Genomic DNA, 19,248 nt, shown 5'->3' on the forward strand with positions numbered 1-19,248 from the left:
GATCAGTTGTTTCAATTACTTATGCTGTTCCATTACCCTCCCTAGTTGCAGCTTTAATGAACTTTAATATTATTTGAACAAACTGCTCGCAATTATATGTTGTAATCAAGAGAGCCAGAAGATCTGTACTGATGATGTTTTGTTCACAATGTGATCAGCAATAAATCCCCTTCCAGGGTCTTTGCTTTACTAATAAATTCATCTTCAGAACATCAAAATAACTAAAACCTACCCCTTTTCTCTCTCCAGGTGAGGAAACAGTCTCCATGTCTCAATGTTTACTCCCATAACACAGAGCTACAGAAATGGGTCATTTCCTGTCTGTCCAACTATTTTCTTGCTCACACTCTGGTCTTCAGAAAGTCGCCTTACAATTCGCATTTTTATGGAATACCTAAGCCTGCTCCCACAGACATTTTTGCTCACGTGTACCTAGAGATATTTTCTTTACAGTATGTAAGCTATAAGCTCCATATACACAATAACAAAAAAACAGGGGGGCTTCGTATAGCACCAACTGAGTAAGAAGTTTCTCTTTGCTGCTCTGTTCTCATTCCAGAGATTAAAGGTCTAATACAGTTAGAGGTCCAAAGATTACAGGTGAGGCGGAATTCGCTTCTGCAAACTTTGTCACTTTGAATAATGTGAGGGCCCACCGCGGTGATAAGAGGAGTCTCCCCATCCCTTACGAACTACTGCCATGTTGGTGGCACCGGCGGCTCAGCATTCAAGAGATGCTATAATTGCTACCAGGAGGAGTATACTCTTGGGGAAACAAAATCGTCCTTGGACCATCTCCTGAAGTCCATGGATGGGAAAAAACAGGGGCATCAAGCTATCGTATGAAGGCTGGTGTCCACCTGTGGCACCAGAAAGAAAGGTTATAGCATATCAGATGGCCTTGAGTCACTCGGATGGTCGCCTCTGCCAGATAATGATTATCGGGGCAGCCGCTTCTCTTTCGATAAGGCAACTGAAGGAAGGAGAAGTGCGCTTTTACTGACCATAGAGGAGTGTGAGGAGAGCCTTTTTCCGTTTGGTTCCCATGTTCTGCCGACGCCAGAAGCAGCCCCAAAAGTGGAATGCTTTGAAGTGGCCTAGAATCTCTGGCATGGTGGGGGTGCATGGGCACAGCACCCCTCCGATACTCTTGTAATGTCGGGCGCCATTTTCTATGGGCCTGGCGGAGTCACCTCTCCAGGAAGGCCAAGTCACACCCTGAATGCCACCCAAGAAAGCATCATAAAGAGGCCTCAAGCTTTAAAAAAAAAAAATTAATCGGGGATACAGATCAGGAGATATTTCTGCCAAAAGTGCATCTTGTGTGTGTGCAAGGAAGACAGGGATACGATCATGAAGCTGAACTGAGGGACGCGAATGGCTTTGCCAATTTTAAGTAGGAGCTACTGGGGGAGCTTAAAGGTGAATTAGACAAGGGCTTTCAAATATTTCGAGATCATCAGAGTCCCAAGCAAGAAGGCCTCAGAAGTGATGCTGATTCACTGGCCAGTACAGTTTTGGATCTGGAAAATAAGACTGAGCAGTACATCAGACGTCAGAACATTGACAAAGGAACTGGACTTGTTGCACAACACCACTGCCATTGACCTCACGAAATGCGAAGAGCTGAAGAATTGTTTTCATAGAGATGACATTATGATTAGGAAACTGGCAGACAAAGCAAAAGGGATCATCAAGTCAGTCCCAGGATGGCAATACACAAGCAGAGACATAGTGGACTCTTAGCAAATTCCACTATTTCTCTGAGAAAGAAGACATTCTGAAGGTGGCGGCAAGCAAGAATGCAACCTCCTTTCAGGACTTCTTGTGCCAGCTGCACCAATATGTCTCAGCAACAATACTTCAAAGAAGAAGGCCCTTCAAACGAATCACAAAAAACTTGAAAGGAGGGAATCTACTACAAATGGACATTCTCATTTTGGATTAGGTTTGAGAAAGACAATAAACCAGCTAATTCAATGGACCACACAGTTATACAGATTTAACTCAGACAACAAGCTTCAGAAGCAAAGATCATCTAGAGGCAAAACAAAGGCCCATGGCTCAAGACAAATGCACAGCCTCATTGTGAAGCACAAAAATGAGCAGAGATATCAACACGGTCACCTGAGGCTTGAGGGACCCAAGCAATGACACAGACTCAAAGTAAGAATGGAGCATCTTGCCACATGCATTGGATGGACTAGACACTATTCTTTGAAAGGGAAACTATCCAGAGATGTTATTATGGACCTTTTATTTGGCAGTGGAAAGCATTGAGGAACAAACCCTTTCCATGGGTAGGGGTTTTGGGAGGACCTACAGTTAATCCAACCTCTACAGACTGCCCTTTTTGATTTCTTAAAAGCAGATTCTTAGTCTCTTCACAGCCTTGAGAAGTAACGATCCTAGAAGGTAACCTCATCACAGTTGGAGTGTATATCTACATTAAAGCCCAATTATTGTGACTTGCTGTGGAGCAGTACTGAGTGAGATGGCCTTAGCGTCCCAGAGCGATGCTGGATGCGCTATTAGGCTTACTTGCCCCCTACAGGCCATTACAAATATCAAAACTGTTCGGTTTATGCCCAGACTACAGATATCAAACTCTTTATGCATAAATCCATCACACACACACACACTTACAGGTTTTACCAACCGTAACTCCACAAATGTAGTTCATGCAATGTGATGCCCATATGATTTATGTACACTGGACAAACCACCCAAAATGTTAAAGACTGCATAATCCAACACAAGAGCCGTATCAGAGGACAACTATGTAACCGTCCCCTAATTTTACATTTTTTAGACACATCACACTACGAAATGACACTTGATGGCAGGTTGTGCAGCAGTTGAAATTTCCCCCAATGAGAGGAGACGTCCAGATGCTTCTGGATAGATGTGAATCCAAATGGACTGTAAAATGTTCAGCCACCATTGCTGGTCTGAATCCCACAGATGAGTGGAATACCCTTATTTACCCTCTGGGTCAGATTATGTTTGGGGGTTGTCTCATCTCTCGTTATGTTACACATTCCTCCATAATTGATGTACAGAGGATAGAAATGATTGGACCAACTGATTTGATTTTTTTTCCCCTATTCTAGAGATGTTTTATAACTTGTGGAAAGCTCATACAGCAGACTCTTCCATTTTAATAACAGAACGGATATAATATTATTTGCTTTTGGGGGACCCCTGTAATTATGCAATTGTTGTATTACGATGAATCGTCCATTCCTCATACTAAGATATATTCTTAACAGGATAACCTTAACACGATTTTGCATATGCAGGATTTCTGGAAATGGATATAATCTAACATTATACTTACTCTAATTAATTGTAGGATTGAATGTATATTAAGTTTATATGTTGTTCAGTGTGCACATTGATGATTTCTAAATCTATTTTTGATACAGTAGATCAGGAGTCACTTATACTGTCTGAGGGTCCTGTTCAAATAATCCTTTACGTAATTGCATTTTGAATCATTGTTTGACTTTCTATATTAGGCATTTTATAAACGTATCCTTTTCCTCCCTTGCTTTTGTTTTTCATTACTGACTCTGCAGTACTCCTTTATTCATGGTTCTATCGCTCTTCGCCTGTGCCGCACAAAACAGCTGCAGTACAAGTCGCTAAGTTCCCTTTCTACTTCTATGGTCCAGTTGCATCTGAGCTGGCAGCGTGCAAATCAGTTCCTATTTACCGCTGCAAACTAGAGTGGTTCTTTGATATCGGTCTGAGCTTGTCCGACACCGCATTCTCTTTAAGGGCCCCTTTGATGAGAATTTATTTCCCTCATCATGCGTGGTCCCTTGGGAAAAGGTGCATACAATTTAATCCCTTTTTATCTCAAGATTGGTCTATTTCGGCAGATTCTCTAACATTTCACTTACAAGTTGACCCCATGGAGTTGGTCTTTATACAATGGCCCTTTCATCATTTGCCTCTGTTGACGCTGCATTTTGTTAAACAATTATGGATTACGCTATTGGGAGTAGAAGTTATACACACCATTTCTTTTGTATCTTTTGTCAGTTCATGGATTTGTATTTTACAACATATTGATAATATGTACAATACCCACAGACACGGTCACCTCAAGGTTTACCTACTTCTGTAAATTGCATGTACAGGCCCATTGTATTGCACGTTTTCACCTTCCACTTAGTTCAGCTGAAATCTGCCTTACAACCTTTTTTGCTATTGATTTGTTATTTTGCTATCGTTGGAAACCTTGGTTTATTTTTTTTTATTGTTTATTAGTGTTACGTTGGTATATTACAATATTTGCAATTGTACATTCCATTGGATCTACTTTGTGTTGTGGTATTACCGCTTTTGTCCCGATGACCATGGAATTGTACACAGGTTGAAACGTCAAAGGTATATGACAAAGATTAATAGAAATACACTTTTGTTCTAACATTGAAACCTACTGACTATCGGATGAACGATGTTGAGATGCTCTTCTGAATATAGATGCAATAATTAAGCCCATTTTAAGTCTATTGTCGTTGAATTGGATCACGCTTTTGGACGTTTATGTTTTCCTTTGTCGCACTTGCACAGTGTGATCACTTTTACACGGAGCACTTTATTATTATGTGTATGTGTGTAAACCATGCGTATATAATTATTGATTAGATATTGCGTAAAATTAGGCAAAAAATACATTCAGTATATATAGATTGTTATTGTTTGCACAATTCAGCTCCTATTTATATGTTATTTTTTGACTATCTATTAAGTTATTTAATGGTTATTTGATTGACACCTACTAAGGCACTTGTTGATTTTTTACTGGATGAAGAGAGGCGTCAGGAGCTGGGCTGTGGATTCCTTACACTGCTGCACACAAAGACGAAGGATGACTGTAGGTGCACAACCATTTCAGAGGGAAGATATTTTACTTTGCCCGGATCAAACTGAGATTATAAGCTTTTTACATCTCTTAAGAAGGCAGGATACATTTAGTGAAGATGTGTATCCTCTTGCGAGTCCCATACCTCTTTCAGGCGCTGTCAATAAATGTGGAGGTGAAATATTTCAACGCTCTTGCGACTGCAGTAAATCGATTCATATACAACAATCTGTTTCACCTACTATAATATCGAAAGCAACAGGGAGGGCTTGCTCTACCTGACCAAGACCCACATCTCAGATACAAGTAGTGATACAATGGTCCAAGGAAGAGACAGACAAGCTCTTAACTCATATGGTAGTGATGATATCATTTTGAGATGCTTTAAGGTTGAGTAAAGAATTATGACCTCTGAATGCTTACCTCAACATGCCAGTGGGCACAGTACTGACCATGTGGAATAATTCAGCTTCTACAAACAGATTTACTAACATTCACATTCCATATATTCCTATTCATTTCAATCTTGACTTTATGCAAGCATTGAGACAGGATTCTGTTGATAAATGTGCTATAGGGGTTGTAGATAACAGCACTGTTAAGTCATTTTCCACATGTAAGCAATACATCCAACTAGACTAATCAGAAAAAAATGCACTAAGCACAGTCGAGACACTCAGCAATGCTCCCCTAAATGAAACATGCTGCCAATAAAGATAAGAGTATGTTTGAGAAACATTTTTCCTCCATTACCTTGTTGAAGGGGTGGATATCTAAAATCTACGGTATTGTGATGGAATCTAAGGCAAGGTTTTAGTGGGCCTACTGGTCAGAATGGAAATTCTATTTGGAGAGGGAAATTGCACCTGCTAAGAGATAGGCCCTATGAAGGGATATAATAAGTAACTCTATAAGTGAATAGAATTGAGAAATACAATATAAACTTCTTTATGATTAGCACTACATTGTCTACTAACCTACAAAGAATGTACCCCTCTGTAAGTCCTAACTGCTGCAGCGGGTGGGGTGAAAGGGGTAATGCTACCTATATATGGTGGAACTGTCTAAAGCTTGCACCTTTTTGGTCAGATGTGTCTACAGCACTCGGGGAGTATTCAAATACCACCTCTCTAAAGATCCAAATGTAATGCTAGTGGAGTTTTGTCCAAAAGGTTGAAATGTAATAACGAAAACTGATAGAATGCTGATTTTTCAGTGCCCTGGGGTTGGCAAATTGGTTAGGTCTTTCTTATGGAAGTATAAAGACCTATCCTAACTTACACAGTGGCACAATAGATTATGGCATACCCTCATGTTTGAAGAACTGATTAACAATGTGAACACACGCAATTTGAGGTTATTTGTAGGCCTTAGCGGTGAACTTCGCTCCATTCGCGGAGTTTGCAGAGTTTTCTACACTCCGCACAGCTTGCAGAGTGCAGAAAACTCCGCTTCGCAAAGTGCAGCGGAGTTTCTTCCCCGCTAGCGAATGGTAAGTTTGCGAGCGTGAGCTGCCGCTCGGGTAGAATTTCTACCCGAGCGGAAGGAATACCAGCACAAACTGCAGTTAGCACTGCACTCAGCCACTCGCGGAACTTCGTGGAGTGTTTTTTGTAACTTCGCCTTGTTCCGCCTAGCAAAACTCTGCGAACTATGCCCAGGCCTAGTTATTTGGAAAACCTTACTAGACTACACATTGAAGAGGCAAAGCAGGTCCTCTATAATAAAGGGCACTGATCATATTTGAATAATGGGAAGTGGGACTGACAAGATATGGTTGGCCCTCGTGTCAGGTGATAGTGCAGATATAGAGGGGAAGTTAGTACAAAGGGTAGGTTGATGGAAGCAGCATATGTCAAAGGCATATTATGTAACGCAGCTTGGGGGGATGGGGGTGGAAGAAGGGAGGTCTGGTATGGAAGTTTGAACACAGGAATGGGATTAAGCGGGTGAAGTAAATAGATTAAATTAAAATGCACGTATCTTTTATACTGAAAACTAAAAACAATGGTTTACATAAACAAGAAATCACTACCTGCAATTATGCATACAAATGTAAACATCAGTGTACATTATAGAGTATTAATTTGCCTCACTGGCAATTTTCAAGCTAAAGAATGGTTAAAAAAGAAATTGTGAGTTAACACATTAGTAATCAGTTAATTCACTAAAGTAGAGGAAGAGAAGTAATAATGCTCCTCAATGAGATTGTAATGAGTGGATTATGCATACCAAGCACTACCAACAAGGTGTGATATCAAACCTTGTCCAGAATTGTCATTGCTGACTAATCAAGTCACGTTGAACAGCAACATAAAACTCATTTTTTATACTATCTATCATCAAAAGCACTTACCTCCTGGGGAAGTTCCAATTTAGAGCGGTCAGTTCCTTCTTTGGACTGGAGACCCATCATATATGGGACAGGAGCATCAAGAAAATGCAGGAGGGATGCAGGAAGGATTGGGACATACACATGCTGCCACTGAAAAGGGAACAAGAGCGTAGTGATGACTTCTGCTACTGTCATAAGGCGTTGATAATCTGGAATGAAACAAATAAACACATCAAACAAGGCTAAACGTATCATTTTATATATTTAATGATTTGAAACATTTTCTTTTCTTCAGTTTGAAAATGTGACTAAAGTTTCTATTATTCAATTTGGTTTTCACATCTACTGTACCAATCGTTACTAGATGAAAAAATTATCTGTAACAGCATAACGCTTTTTAGGTTTAAATCTGTTTTGATAAATTTTTCAAACCAAGCAATAAAAATTTGCCTTCACCTACATCCATAGGCCAGTGAGGCATAATAGGAGTATAAAGGAAGAAGGAAAAGGAAACGGAGAAAGTAGGTCAGCAAGAGTGTAAGGGAGAAGAGAAGGGTGAAACGTCAAGAGAACAGTAATATGCTCAACAACTCCTAGCGTTGAGAGAGGCAATGTGCCCATGCCATAGGGCATAGTGCCCAACTAGGATTATGCGGTTGCTCCCCCATCGAGGCCAGATTCCTTCTGCGTAAGGCGGAGTACTCGCAAGTAAGCGGGGCAGGCGAGTTCCATCAACTCCTGAGATAGGAAACACATCGAATTGCGGCAATTTGCGTTGCAACACTGCTGTTAGTCTCTCAATGCCCAGGAGTCCCCAGAGTTTATGCTGCCAGTCTAGTCTTGTTGGCACGTTATAAGTCCCCTACTTGGGCAGGATGACTTGTTTCGCCACACAGAGGGTCAGGGTAATGGCTCATCCCCAAGACAATTGAAACACTAACATTTTTAAGAAAGATGAACAGGTTGCATACCAGCATGTTGATAACCAGACAGAAACAGTTTGTCTGTATTTCACAGTAAAATAAATGAAGTTGTTATCTCACAGGAATTAATACAGATAAAGACTTTAAGCAAGGATGTATCCTTGCTCCTTTATTATTTAACGTTTTCATGGCAAATCTGGAATTCAATTTGATTAACAGTAGATCATGCTTCCAGCAGGTAACTAACCGGAAGGTTCCAAGTACTCTAATATGCGGATGATATGGTTATGCTTGACCACACCCAAGTGGGTCTACAAAGTATTCTTAACACCTTGGTTCGATATTACAGTGTCAACTCAATCAAGATCAACTTAAATAAGACAAAAATAGTGATATTTGGCGGGAAAGTAATTTAAACATGGCTCATGGTACATGGAGGGCGTGAAACTGGAGAGAGTGAAAAGCTTCAAGTATTTGGGTGTGCACTTGGTTGAAAAAGGTGGCAAAAGGGCACAAGAAGAGGCTTTAAAGGCCACAGCCAAACCTCTATTATGTGCAATGGGGCATTTAAAGGAACCTGGCTTGACCAAACCTGCAAGCACTGCTAAATGTGGTGGCCAGTAAAGTGATGCCTACCCTCTCCTATGGTGCTATAATGTTCAAAGAACACTTGTTCGACCTGCTGAATAGACAACAATGTGCACAATATAGAAATGTGTTTGCTCTCTCAGAGTGCACTAGCGAAGACCAGATTAGGCTAGAATTCAAAATCTCTATGCAAAATCTGGTGCTGCATGCCAAATGGATAGTGTATTGCTTAAAATCAAAAACAGCTAAGACCAGTATAGTAAAGCAGCTGCTATGGAGGGAATGCAGAAGCTGAATTCTGAGTGGAAGGCATTCCTAAAGAAGTCCATTCAAGCACTGGAAGTGAAAAACATCATTAACCCAGATCTCCAGATAAAGGTCATGTCTAAACTCGAAACGAAGAACACAAAAGCATTATTGGTGGCATAATACCTAAAAAACTTAGGGAATAAGAAGCATGGCAGCTAGGACATGAAGCTATATTCCCCGGGCTGCCTCCCAGTCTACCCAAGTTTGCCGCTCCACTATAGGGCTAAAATTAGCCTTACAAGATGGCGATGCGGTTTGATACCTTTAAGATACTACTTAAAGGGGGGGGCGTGGTCTGGCCACGAAGGAAGATGGCTGCCTGATGTGAGGGCTCCGCCGCAGAATGGGCCCCTGAAGAAAGCGGTGCTCCTCCCAACGTCTGCAGGGTTTCTTTTCCGTCACCCACTGCAGCCTGGAGACCAGCAGGCAAGTTTGGCCGACTTTCGGGTGAAGAAGACTGACGGCCTTACCAGTATTCATTGACGGTGGAGAGCTCCTGAAGGCCTCGGTTTGCTTCGCGCTCATCGCGTATTGCGTATGACGAGGCCGCGCCATCCTGCCCCTGCAGAGGCCGCACCTCCCGCCCCTCCCGAGGCCACGCCTCTTGTCACCGCACAGCAACGCCTCTCCTCAGAGATATAACTTTCTATCACAGCTATCTCCACAGCGTCTTTTCAATAGTGGTTGATTTAAATATGTGAATGCCTCACAGGAGTGCCCCTGGCCTGTTATTCAGCACTTACCCCACTACTCTTCTGAAGGTCCCGCGCTTTTATCCAAATGATGTACATGATTCTATATAGCGCTTTGGGTTGCAGGAGGAGGTAAGCAACGACACAATAATTTATCTGCTTTCTTCAACACTCATTCTGGAGACTGCAGTCTTGTATTACCGCTATCTCCAAAACGTTGTTTGTGCAGTGGTAAACTCAATAGAAGTGGGTGTATGATGGAGATATCCTTGGTTTGTCATTCGGCTCCTTCATTTTCAACTTGTCTAACTTCTCTTTGACAACAGCACACTTTTCCTGAATTGGTTTCCATGACTATAGCGTTTGAAGCTGCAGAAAGAGGATGAATTAAGATCAAGCTATCAATGTGGTTCACGCTAGCACTTATACAATATAAATGGAAAATATTAATTAATTCAGTTAGCGCAACAATAGCAAGTTTCTCAAATAAAGTCTTCTTTTGCTTTGTGCGCCTATCCTCTCACGTTAAGGCCAGCATCAACTCTACCGAATATATCAAAAGGGCATAAAATAATTGTTTACAGGCACATTAAGGCGCAAAAGATCTTTTTTCCATTACCTCAACATACTTGACACAACTACAGGTCGAATGTCTGGTAATTAACACGGCAACAAGCCCCCTAAACAACTTCTCTTTACAGAAGTTCTGAAACAATGTAGTACCATGCCCATGAAAGGAGGTTCTTCCTCTGCAATTAAATCGCCCCAGGTTGTACCTCCTACTAATGAATCTATATCAACGGAGACCATGGAACGCATACAACATGAAATCTCAGGGGTCAGCCGTTGATTGAAAGGTATGGATGCCACCATGACCTCTTTGGCCGCAGAAACCAAGTCAATTAGGGCAGATATTGCAGGTTTTCATACTAAAGTTGAAGTTCTTGACTCTCGAATACAGATGATGGAGAATCGCCTTGAATCATTGGAAAATAGAGATCAGGATCTTCTTTTTTTTCGCAGTAAAATAGTTGATTTGCAAGATCGTAGCAGAAGAAACAATATTCGCTTTTTTGGATTTCCGGAAAATGTCAAAGGCCAAAATACCAGAGCATTTCTTTGTGACATTCTCCCAAAATTGACTGGCATTTCTTTTACGCCACCTTTAGAAATTCAGAGAGCTCACCGAATTGGCCCACCACGCAAAGACCCTGCAGCTCATCTGAGACAGCTTAGTGCATGTTTTCTCAGACATGAACAAACAAGACAACTGTTGGCTACAGCTTGTTCGCAAAACTCCTTTTTCTATGATGGTCACCTCATTTATATGGCTGCTGATTTTTCAAAGGAAACAAATGACAGACGGAAAGCATTTCTCTCCGTGTGACCTCAACTTCGACAACTAGACATCAAATATGGATTATTTGAACCTGCACGCTTTCGCATCACCAGAAACGGAGATTATAAAGACTTTTATGATCCAGAAGATTTACAGAAATTCCTAGACTGTATGAAAACACAAGATATGGAGGTACAACATTCGCAAAAAGATCAACCTCAATCAACCTCTCACTTCTCTCAACAACTACTGGATAACAGACGACGAAATCCAAGCAACACCAGGCACAGTGGCAGAGACTTGGAAAGATCTAGCCGTACTCAAGAAGAAAAGGTAACAGCCCTGCAATCTGTTTCTACTTTTACACAAGAGCCACATAGAGACAAATCCTGGTCCCCTCCTAAATCCACTGCAGATGCTGTCTGACTTTTTGTTAATCAATCTGCTGTTACTCTTTCCAGCTGTAAGTTAAAAGAAGGCCTTTCGCTAATATAAGGTCCTTTATTATTAGTATAAGTATTTTGATCAATTCGCATACTTCCGTATGAAATGTTATTTATGTCCTGTTTAGTATGCCATAATAGATTAGATTATTCTAGTTTATATTTATACAACTCTGTATTTATAATACTCATGTTCTTCATCTGTCATTCTTCATATATAACGCTATATTATATTACTCTAGGCTGCAATGCATTACCTTAATCTATATTATTCTCTTTTATATTTACACTGATAGTTAGGTTTCAGGTAAGTTTTTAGTCATTCTCATCCACAAAAGTATTATGAGCAAATTACATGATACCGCAGGAAATTGATGTTCAAGTTTTCAATATTATTTTATCATATTTATGTAATTCTGTATTCATAACGTTTTCTTTCCTCATGCTCTTTCACCAGCTATTTCCACAATGTTCTATTGCATTTTATTATTTTAGTCTACAGTGTTTTATCTTGAGTTATATTATTCCTCTAACATTTATAATGTTAGTTAAGAGTAAGTTTTAGATCACCTTTTAGGACTTTCTCTTCATTGACATGAGCAACATTATGCAACTTACATTTGACTACAGGACAATGATGTTCAAACCTTTATCAATATGTCATGACACATTGTATTATTATATTTTACACCTTTAATGCTCTACCCCAGTTTGTCTTTTGTATGTCACTTTTAATATTATACGCTATATTGTACCATTTTAGGCCACATTCTGCTATATTTACTTTAAAAATGTGCTCATTTACTTTTATATTTATAATGTTTCAGTTATAACGACTTAATATCATTTCATTTCTATCTATATGCATAATGTATCCTCTTACAGATTAACCCACCTATGAAATTATTGTTTCCCTTTACTTATTGTGATATACTTCATATTTTTACTCTCACCATTACTCACCTAAATGCTATTTTATTTCGAGTTCTTCAGTTGTACTAAAGTGTTATCGTAGGCTTTTATCTTACAATAACTACATGCCCTACTCTTTATTTCACTTTCTGATGGAGTCCTCCTCTGTGGTGGTGCTCCAGTGAGCCCAGATACACGGCTAACAGTTTAGGATCCCCAGTCCTGTTTCATCTTTACTCTCCCTCTTTTATTTTAACCTTATTTAATCTTCTCATCCCTCTTTTCCTCTTTCTTCTTTATTCCCTCAAACCACCAAAACAACTCATTACATTCTCTACACTATACTATTTGCCAGAGTACTCTTTTCTATACCCTCTTCTTTCCTCCTACTGTATCCTTTCTAATCTATTCTTCTCTTCATTTTTTACAAGTATATTGAGTTTTGAACTATTAATTCTCTTTGACATTACTTCAGCATGACAAACACTCATCCTCTATGTACAATTTCATTGAATGTTCATGGTCTCACCCACTATATTAAAAGGAAAAAGATACTTTCTTAGCTTCAATCCAAACACGTAGATGTAGCTCTATTACAAGAAACCCTTCTAAATGCTCTAGAATCTGATAAACTCTGCAGAGATCGGTGGGGAAGGTCATACACAGTAGTATTCCGAAAGGTGAACCCATAGATACTGGTTATATCCGCAAATGTGGAGTTGCAATCCTTATTCGCAAGTCACTCCCAGTCACTGTCTCCAAGACATGGTCAGATCCTGATGGACGTTATGTGTTTGCCAAACTACGTATTGGAGATACTTACATTTGTATGGGATCAGTTAATGCTCCGACAGGGACCAAAAAATAATTATCCTCCAGTTGAATCATCTATTAACAGAGATAGACGCTTCACAGTACCTCTTTGGAGGGGATTGGAATCTTGCACAAGACCCAATTCTAGACGTAACAGGTCCATTAGACAAAGGAAATGTGACCGATAGAGCTCTATTAGATGATATAATATCGGATAACGGATTAGTTGATCATTGGCGTCTCAGTCATCCAACAGACAAGGAATCCACATTATTTTCTTCCACCCAGGGCACATTCTCTCACTTGGATTACTTTCGGATGTCACAAAAAGTGGTCCAACTAATCACAGAGTCTCGCATCTTGGAAGCAGCATTGTCTGATCACTCCCCTGTCCTCTTTTCTCTAGACTTAGGACTCTAGACCAGGACGTAAACCCTGGTGCATGAACATCCAACGGCATAGGATTTCCAAGGGTAAATCTCAAATACAATCCCATCTCCAGGACTATCTTTCCATTAATCAGGGTTCTGTAACTTCCAACAGGACTATTTGGGCTGCAGCTAAACCTACAATCAGGGGTCAGTTAATGTGTGATGCAGCACTTGTTAATAAGCAGAATGCTGTGCGACAAAAAGAGCTAGAACGCGACATTCAATCTTATTCTCGCCTGTACACACTAACACTAACCTTGCAGAATCGTAAATTGCTAGAGCAAGCATGTTTGGCCTTAAATAGCCTTTTCACTTCTAAGGTCGAATATGCTCTGCAGAGAATGAAGGGGGGACATTACGAACAAGGGGAAAAGGCAGGGAGATTGCTAGCCGCACAATTGCATCAGAGGGAGGCAGCAATGGCTATTCCGGCTATCCGATCTGCACATGGTGACATACTCATGAGACCTCAAGAGATTGTCAATGAATTTGCCTCTTTCTACCAATCCCTTTATACCCCAGTCAATCAAATAGATTTGGCTAAGATGTCTACTTTTCTTACAAAGGTGGATCTTCCCCGTCTTTCAGATGATGGTAGAGCCCTTCTTGAAGGTGAAATTACTAAAGATGAGATCTTCAGAGCTATTGCTACTCTACCTTACCACAAAGCCGCTGGGGAAGATGGATTTCCCACTGAATTCTATCGATGGGCAGGACACAATGTCATTGATACATTACATGCTGCATTTCAGGAAGCGGATAATGAGTCTTCATTGGGGTCTCTCTCTAACAAAGCAGTTATCGCTGTGCTACCCAAACCCGGTAAAGATCCCTTGTTATGCAGTAGTTACCGTCCCATCTCGTTATTAAATTGTGATATTAAAATATTGGCCAGAATCCTAGCGTCCCGCCTCTATAAAGTTTAACCTTCCATAATACACCACACTCAAGTAGTATTTGTCCCAAGGCGCTCTTCTCGGAATCATCTCCGTACGTTAGCCCATAAACTGTGGTCAGCTAAACATCTTCCAGATGATGCATTAGCCATTTCACTTGACGCAGAAAAAGCGTTTGACCGCATTGAGTGGCAATATCTTTTTACAGTAATGCAACAATTTGGGTTAGGTGATCACTTTATAACCAAAGTACGCTTATTATATGACAATGCTTCTGCTCAAGTGAACTGCAGTGGTTTTATTATCTGACATTTCCGATTCGGAGAGGAACACGCCAAAGTTGACCTTTATCCCCCCTTCTTTTCCTCTTAGCAATGGAGCCATTAGCTGCTACAATTCGCCAAACTGATGAAATCACAAGCGTTCCCCTCCCAATTGGACACTCTAAAATGTATTTATATGCAGATTATATCCTACTTACTCTTACACACCTCCCTCGATCTCTTCCATCTTTTCTTCAAATCATTGATGACTTTTCTTCCTTCTCAGGCTATAAAATTAACTGGGACAAAAGTGAGGCACTACTCATTTCTGATGGAACTACGAAAGCAGCTATACACGGTTTCCCTTTTCATTGGCAAACTTCACGCCTTAAGTATTTAGGAGTTCTAGTCAATAAGGGTTTGGAAGACATGGTTGTAGACAATTTAACTCCTCTAATCTCTCAAATGCAGCACGATTTTGATAAGTGGAAGGTTTTGGGGCTCTCCCTTTCGGGCAGAGTCTAAGCCATTAAATTGGTTACTCTACTGCATTTCATCTGTATCTTAGGCATGCTTCCCCTTTAGATCCCTTTATTTATGCTTCGATCAATAGATTCCAAGATTAAGACCTTTATATGGGGTTCAGCTAGGCCTCGCCTTGCCGTGACAAAATTGAAAGCTCATCAATTATATGGAGGAATGGGCCTCCCGTCCATTGAATATTATACCCTTGCATTGCACATCTCTCAACTTTCCTATTCATTACCAGGAATCAAAGATACTCCACAATGGGTTCATATGGAGCGCTGCCTTTTATCCATAGATTCAGGTCTTTCTCTCCTGTATGGTAGCGGCACTAGTCGTAATGATCCCAAAAACCTCATTCTATCAGCCATGCATAAATCCTGGCAAAGGGGACATCCTTTACTAGATTCAAACCCACGTATTCATAACAAGGCTACCTTGTGGAACAATTCAGGTATACGTATTAATGGTCGTACTTTATCTTGGCCTTTGTGGCAAGCAGCGGGCATTCACTCCCCAGATCAACTTCTTCATAATGGTGACTTCAAATCATTCTCACAATTAAGGGAGGAATTTAATCTTCCTATACAACATTCTTTTAAATACCTTCAACTCTAACAAATTCTGAAGAAACATTTGGGATTACCCCCTTGGTCGATCCAAATGTCTCCAATATTATCATATTTAAATACATGGGGGAAACATAAAGGAGTGACTTCTGGTCTTTTTAAAACCTTTTCACTTCACCTCTTTTCACAACCCCTCTCTCATAATCTTCAACTTAAATGGCAATCCCGTTTATTAAACTCTTATAAAGCTATTAAAGAGTTTACATAAAGGAGTCCGTGAAGTAAGGCTTAAATTTTGTCTGTTTAAAATTCTACATGACTGGCATCGGTCACCCGTCAAATTGCATAAGGCTGGCCTTCTTCCGCACGCTGCTTGTTGGAGATGTTCCAATTCTGGATGTGAAACAACTCACATTATTTGTGAATGCCCAATTGTACTACCTTTTTGGAACTATGTTGGTAAAACCTTATATTCCATAATGCCCTTACATCTACCACTTACACCTGCCCACATTCTTTTACATCATCCTCCAATGCTCTCTAAACCACAACACTGTCTCTTCCACACTGCATTAGCTACAGCTAAAATATGTATTTTACGTCACTGGAAGTCCTCATCTTCACCCCACAGGAACAATGGTTAGAGCCTATGATACACACAGCTTCACATGAACGAACGATCTATAACCTTCAGGATCAAACTGACATGTTTCTTCAAAACTGGTCACCTTTTGTAAAAGCAAATGCTGACGATGCTACTAATTATTCTACTCCTCTCACTACACCCAATCAAGGAGATGAACTCATTGCTCTTCATCTTTATTTATCAAGTCTTTCCTAATATTATCTGCTTTTTCTCTTTCATTTTTCTCATATTCCTTTCTCATTACTTTTCCTCCCCTCCTGTTCTCTCTTCCCACCTACCTTTCCGTACTCTGGCTCCAACCCTCCACATTATTCTTCATATTTATTTTCTTCTCCTTTTCTCTTCCCCACATTATTCCACTATTTTCTCCAATACCTATTTTGTCTTAAACTTTTGCGGGGTGAGTATTTTTCTAGAACAACACATTTCTCTATCATTATTATGATGATCTAATGCATAGTCACTGTCTCATACTTATCTTTGATCTATTTATATTTCATCAATTAATAATATATGCTTTATCAATTTCTTATTTATTTCATTTGAATGTTTATTACCTTTCTCACATTCCCTCCCCTCCCCTACCCTTTCTCTTCTGCTCTTTTCTCTCTGCTTTTCACTATTTATCACATTTTGTACTTAATTATTCATTTACAATATGGATTTTTATATATTTTATATTTATCTGTTTTTATTCATCAACAAATGTCTTGTATCTATTTTTACCTTTTACTCTTATAGAATTTCTTATTTATTTATTAACAAGATATTATTACCTCCTTATTTCTGTTCTCTTCATGTATTTTATTGTAAAACTGAATAAAAATGTAAATACTAAAAAGATGCTACTTAAACAGTCACTGAAATGGACAAATGCACAAGCAATGTAGACTGTGCAGCAAATTAGAGGAATCACTGCTGCATTTAATCTGCATCTGTGAGAGTCAAATACGTTGAGGAAGTTTTGGTTACAACCAATGTTCTGCTTTTTAAATATCTGATCCTGCAGGTCTGCTATCATTTGCTGTCTAAGAGGTGAGGAAAACCAGCTATCAGGCTGCTTCATGAGTTACATGAAAGCGGTGGCAGATGCACAGAACCTGTTGGGCTACATTGAACACTCAAAGAAGAAATCTGAATAAGACGTGGCCCACAGCCCAGGCAGGAGTTTAAATTCTTCAGGAGTGAATTGGGCCCTAGTGGTGATTTAAAATTAAAGAGGAGGGGGGACTGGGAATAGAGTATAGGGGGCGTGGGTATAATGACTTTAAAAGTTCAAGGTCTGGGGTTTAGTAGGGCGGTGTGCAATAATGAGATTAGTGCAATAATTACTGAAGGCTGATCTCGGGTATGGTAAGTTTCAGGAAACCTCAGTGGTGTAATAGCAGGATGAGTGCAATATTTACTACAGGCTGACTAGGTGTATGAAATGTGTGAAGTAACGGAGTACAATAATGGGACTAGTTTACATTGGGCAGCTTTTTATGGTCTTTTTTCTCTGAAGGCTGTCCGGGGGTGATGGAATATTTTAGCCTTCGCTGTGTGTAATTTTGGAAGAAGGGGTTCAGAGAATCCCCATACTAGGATAACTAGAGTCCGGCTGCCGCTAGATGAGTACAAGTCCAATGTTGGGGCAAAGTGCAATTTCCATTACACCTGCCGAAACGTCAGTTTACACCGGGCAGCTTTTAATGGAGCTTTCTTCTGTTTTTTAATGTAAAGAGGGCAGCTTCCATGCGTGGCAAAGATTTTATTGACTACTGTTGGCTCGCAAGCATTTTTGGTGAGGGGGGTGAATGAATATATATATATATATATATATATATATATATATACACACACACACATATATGTATATACAGAGAGATAGATAGATAGATAGATAGATAGATAGATAGATAGATAGATAGATAGATAGATAGATAGATAGATAGATAGATAGATAGATAGATAGATAGATAGATAGATAGGCATACTGTAATTATTTTAACTAATTGAACAGTCAACCAAATCTATCAATCAAAGGCAGGTCCTCAGTGAGTCCTGGGAGTCTTTCTGGTGCCTTTGGGAAGATGCTTGGAAATGTCTTGTTCATGAGAAACACAGTAGTGCAATACTCTAAAGAAAGTATCTAGTTATCATTTGAAAGCAAAGCCCACTGGCAATATAGTGGCCATATGGTATTATTGATGCATACAATAGACATCCTAGCACACAAAGTCAGAGAAGGAAGAGGCACTGGCGTTTGAAGATGCATCGATTTACTGACGGATTCAGAGCGATAAGAGAATGATTAATAACATCAAGAAGACAATTTGTATGGTTATTCAGAGAGCAATTAGGTCAATGACTGATACTGTGGGGCCCTCCTCCATCGTTATCAACTTTTTATTTAATATCCTTGTGGAGAATTGGATCGGAAAACAGATGGTCACAGTAGGAGATAGGAAGCATTGTCTCTTGATGAATTAATTGTACTTTATGCAGTCAACCTCAAAGAGAAGGTGGGCGTCTTGAGCTTGAGGGCTGTATGGAGGAATGGATGATATGCAGTGGGTGGCTGTTCTGAGTTAGATGTCTAGAGGAGCTGTAGTCTAGATGAGTATGCAGGTGGTCCACTGTGCAAGGCCTTCTGCGCACTCTGTTTATTGAACAGCCACAGTCTAGACAATGCAGATGCTTGGTGGT

At 40.0% G+C, this 19,248-nt stretch overlaps 1 protein-coding gene across 4 annotated transcripts in view; it reads right to left on the minus strand.

The window, feature by feature from the left end:
• Window positions 1–19,248, minus strand: part of DENND5B (DENN domain containing 5B) — a 535,468-nt gene that overhangs the window by 282,672 nt on the left and 233,548 nt on the right. For all 4 annotated transcript variants that reach the window (XM_085652367.1, XM_085652366.1, XM_085652363.1 and 1 more), the window contains one exon: window positions 7,233–7,420. In XM_085652367.1, the coding sequence (XP_085508493.1) occupies window positions 7,233–7,420 (188 nt within the window). The remainder of the gene's footprint in view (window positions 1–7,232; window positions 7,421–19,248) is intronic.

The sequence above is a fragment of the Triturus cristatus genome, chromosome 4_1, assembly GCF_964204655.1.
Source record: "Triturus cristatus chromosome 4_1, aTriCri1.1, whole genome shotgun sequence".
In the NCBI taxonomy this organism is placed as follows: domain Eukaryota; kingdom Metazoa; phylum Chordata; class Amphibia; order Caudata; family Salamandridae; genus Triturus; species Triturus cristatus.